Raw genomic sequence first — 4,870 nt, 5'->3', positions numbered from 1 at the left:
GTGGCGGCTCTGTTTGTTTTTTTGTTTTAGCCCGCCGGTTGTTTTTCGCGGATGCGACACATACGTATTAAACCAAGACTAATTACAGATTGCATAAACTCCTGTGGAATTCAAAAACTTTTTAATTTTGAGCATTGTTTTCTAAAGTGGATTTTTTGGACTTTGTTACACAAATTGATCAATAGTTTTGGTGTCAAACAAATTGCAGAAAGAACAAAACAACAACTTTCATAACTAGCATTACATCTAATGTGGTGTCAAACAAATTGCAGAAAGAACTAAACAAAAACAACAATTTTGTTTTACTCTACAAAACAAACAAATGCTGAGAAAAGTAAGAAATAGAAGCTGCAACATCTAATCTAAATGCTTAATAAAACTAAAACCATTAACTAATTCAAGACTAAGATTTAAGAACAACTTGCATTGTGGACCAAAAGTGAGGAACTAAAGCTCAACTTTGAGGAAGATAAATCAAACACCAGAAGATTGTCCACCAATTGATGTCCACCAAGAACAATGGAAGGTTTTGTAAAAGACATCCTTGATTCTGTCCCTCCATCCACAATTCCAAGACATGCTACATTTTTCTTTACATTAACCACCAAATTGGTTTCATGAATTGTCCACTGTGCTCCCTTTTGAAGAACTAGATCTATTCTTGGTAGAGAGTTTCGAATGCTAGTTGAGTCAAAACAAGCCTCAAATGGTGCCACTGATGATACTCTCTTTACTTTTCTATCTGAAGCCTTCTTGAGGAAATCACGAATAAAGGGCTTGTAAACTGATGTGTGCAACTCAGTGAAAGGAGTTATAGTACTAATTTTGGTACCACCATTTCCCTTTTTGTCAATGGACAACAAAGAAGGCTTTAAGTTCAGAACATGTCCATCGATTTTAATAGCTTTCACATCAATGAAATATTCATTTGAAGAAACACCTTTAACAGAAACAGGACCTGTTGAAAAAGGGTTGACAAATAGTGGTGTGGTTTGAACAAATTTAGAGAATTCATCTGATCTAACAAGCAAGTTAGTGAATCCTTGTTTGTTTGAAGAAGGCAAACAAAGAGAGAATTTGTGCGGAAGGTTGTTTTTCAAAGCAAGCTGTTTTGGTAATGAAAGATTTGATCTTGAAAGACCAACGATTCCTTTGGTGTTTTTTGGTAAGCCATTAAGTGCTGAATCATTGCCAGTGAAAGATGGAAATGAATCAGTATCAATGCAACTTGAAAGCAAACCAGAAACTTTGTTTTGAGAAATGAAAATGAAATCTTGACCGAGGCCACCACCGAATATGAATTTGGCTAGTGAGTTTAATGCAGGAGAAGGACATGTGTTGTTAGTGCAACCAGGTTTGAAGGGGCCATTACAGCCAGTACATCCAATTTCTGGACATTGTTTAGAGCCACATTGAATAGGAGTGTAGGATGATGAATTGTAGTGAGCATCACAGTCATACCAGAGATTTTCTCCTCCAAGATCAATGACTAGATTGAAATCTGTTCTAGGAGTTCCTATGCCGAGTGATGTATAGAAGAGGTTGGTGGATGGGTCTTTTCTGATGGGGAGAATGAAGGGGTGTGGTTGAGAGGATGGTGATACAGAAGAAAGAGAGAAAAGGGATAGTGATAAGATGAAGAAATGGATGATGATGAGAGAAGAAGAAGACATTGGGAATGATGAAGATATTGTTGTTGTGTGACAAGCATTCTATTTATAGAAAAGATGGTGGAACGTACTACAGTATAGTAAAAATTATTTAAAAAAACAAGATGGGGGAACATGTTGTTTATGACTCTAATTTGACTATAGTACATTTTGAGTGTTTGGTCAAAAAAGTTGGCTATTTAATATTAAAAAGTAGTATTATAGTATTAAATAATTGAACTGTGCGTATGTTTTTACTCGGTCGGACCATGATTTCGTGTAGTCGAGAAACGACGCATTTTGGTTATTCGAGTAAAATCATAAGGTCTAAATTTTAAGTTTGATATTTTTCATTTTAAAATAATCAACATTAAATTTTAAACATTCCGATCATGAGATAACTACTCTAAAGGTGTTGAGGGGAGTTGATTTTGTTTTTACTCGTTCCAACTTCATAAAACATAACTTAGACTAACAACCATTATAAAATATGAAAGAGAAATAAAAGTAAAAAACACTCTTAAAAAATATATATAACACTAGATTCACTTAAAAATAATATCTAAAAAGTCTCTTCATCCCTTAGTTACCTACTTCCAACAAACAGTTGAGTCTAAGATATATTTGAAGTTTTTATATAATATGAGATATATTCAATAATCTCTATCTTAGCGAATATCAAACTCTTACGAAGAGTTCCTATAAGACAATCACATCCTAACAACTAGAAAGGTATATATCTTATTAACACTTATAAATATGTAAAAGATATAACACTTACAAATATGTAATAAGTACAAACAATGCTTGAACTTATTATTGATAACTTGCTTGGTGAACATATTAGTTGTATTCTCTGAAGTATGAAGATTTTCAAGTAATTTTTGTAGAGATGTAAGTAAATCTTTGATCTTTTGAAACCTCACATCAATATGTTTGGTCCTGGCATTATACATCTGACTGTTTGTCAAATACATGACACTCTGACAATAACAGTGCAATCAAACTCCACCTTGCTCAACACCTAATTCTATCACCAATCAAGTAACCCAAAAGGCTTCTTTGGTAGCTTCACATGCTTCCATGTACTCTGCATCATTTGTCAACATGGTCATTATTAACTAAACCAAAGATTTCCTACAAATAGGTCTTCCTATTAAAGTAAAGACATACCTAGTTGTAGATCTCTTATCATCCATATCACTAGCTAGTTCAAATCAACATATCCTACAAACGAAGGATCGTCATATTCACTACTAAACATGATATCATGACACAATGAAAATTTCAAGTACTTGAAAACCTTTTGACTGCTTTCCAATGACGCATGTCTGGTTTGGACATAAACTTAGAAACTTGACTTAAAACTTGTGTCAAATCTAGTATAGTGTAGACCATAACATACATTAAACAACCAACAATACTTGCATAAGGAACCTTTTACATATATTTTTTCTTTGGACACTCATTGAATGAGAGCATAAATTGATTCACTAATGGAGTACTCGTAGCCTTCGATTTACTCATGTCAAACTTGTTTAGCACCTTTTCAACATAGATTTTATGAGAGAGCCATAATTTTCTAGTATTTTTATCCATGTAAGTTTTCATTCCAAGAACCTTTTTGGTAACACGTAAGTCTTTCATGTCAAACTTCTTTCCCGACATAATTTTCAGTTCACTTACGTAGTGTAAATGATTAACAAAAATCAACATATCAACAATATATAATAATAGAAAATAAAATAGTCATCATCGAGGCTCCTAACATAAACACAACAGTCATCCTCACTCCTTGTGTAACCAATCTAAACCATGTAGAAATCAAAGTGTTTGTACCATTTCCTTAGAGACTGCTTTCAACCATACAAAGACCTATTCAATTTAAAAATTAGTCTTCCATATCTAGTGTCACTAAACTCTTCTAACTATTCCAAGTAAATGTGTGCATCTAGATTACCGTGAATAAATATTATTTTCACATTCACCTTCTCTAAATGCTTGTCCCGACTGGCTACTGAGGCTAACACTGCCATAACAGAAGTATGTCTGACAACCAGAGAGAAAATTTAATCACATCCAATCCCATTCTGGTGTAAATACCCCTTTGCTACAAGGAGAGCCTTGAAATTTTCCCTTTATTTTTTTTGTTACTACTTGTTTTCTCTTGAACACCCACTTACAACTGAGGGCCTTTTTACCATTACGAAGCTAAACAAGCTCTCATGTCTTACTTTTCTTCAAGGACTCCATCTCCTTCACCATTGCATACATACACTTATCTTTTTCATGGCTATCTATAGTCTCTCAGAAGGTGGAAGAGTCTCTAAAACTAGTAATAAGTGCATAGGCTATTAAGTCTTTATACCGACATCTTTCTAGTGGCTAGGTTGAACGGTGTTCTTTGTCACATACAAGTATGTAATCTTGTACTCCACTTGAAACTTCAATTTTATGGTTAATTTCAATATCATAGTTTAGTTCTCTTGTGGTTCATGCACTACGTGTGTATTATCACTGGTGGCAGATCAATATCCACTTAATCACTTGTTTGCTAGAAGTTTCTCTTTTTGTGTAATCGAAGAAGACATGTTTCTTCGAATTTAGATTAAGTTTGGATCAATCTAGATAAATGCACGTAAGTTGGACACCCAAAACTCCTTAAATTATCAAGATCAATATGATTACATTTTCATACCTCCTTTGCAACCTACCTCTCTAGTGAAATCTATGGTGACCTGGCTATAAGACATCATACCATGTTAACTGCCTCTACCCATAAACCTTTTAATAATCCAACATTTAACAAGAGACATTTCATCCTTTTATTTATAGACCTATTCATTCTCTCTGTCATGCCATTTTGTTGTTATGTCTTACAAACTGAGAAATGTCTTTGCAGAGTTGAACGAGTCATGTTTTTGTTTGAACAATCCCTTTTCTAATGCCTAATTAGTTTACAACTATAACACTTAGTTTTTTTTAATTCTTGGATTTATATCTCTTATTTCCAAAACCTCCATTACCTTTGTTCCTCGTACGATCTTGACCCCCTTTCACGTACAGTTTATCGCCTTGAATTTCTTTCTTTACACTTCGTCTCCTTTAAGAATAAGACAAAAAATGTAGCAGTAATCACATCAAGACTGACAGTGTTTTTCTCGTAGGTAAGAGTAATCACCAAGTGGTCATAAGAACCTCGTAACGAGCACATCGAGATA

At 33.9% G+C, this 4,870-nt stretch overlaps 1 protein-coding gene across 1 annotated transcript; it reads right to left on the bottom strand.

The window, feature by feature from the left end:
• Positions 1–202: 202 nt before the first annotated feature.
• LOC127078525 (probable aspartic proteinase GIP2) lies at positions 203–1,727 on the bottom strand. Its single transcript, XM_051018977.1, has one exon. It carries the CDS (start codon positions 1,671–1,673, stop codon positions 411–413), a length of 1,263 nt encoding a protein of 420 aa, XP_050874934.1. The 5' UTR covers positions 1,674–1,727; the 3' UTR covers positions 203–410.
• Between the last annotated feature and the right edge of the window lie 3,143 nt (positions 1,728–4,870).

The sequence above is a fragment of the Lathyrus oleraceus genome, chromosome 1 (assembly GCF_024323335.1).
Source record: "Lathyrus oleraceus cultivar Zhongwan6 chromosome 1, CAAS_Psat_ZW6_1.0, whole genome shotgun sequence".
Classification (NCBI taxonomy): domain Eukaryota; kingdom Viridiplantae; phylum Streptophyta; class Magnoliopsida; order Fabales; family Fabaceae; genus Lathyrus; species Lathyrus oleraceus.
Note: the sequence above shows the minus strand (reverse complement) of the source record. Positions and strands in the feature narration are given on the sequence as shown.

Bases quoted from the DNA above. Each gene is read 5' to 3' on its own strand.
- LOC127078525 (XM_051018977.1), bottom strand. From the start codon at position 1,673: ATGTCTTCTTCTTCTCTCATCATCATCCATTTCTTCATCTTATCACTA.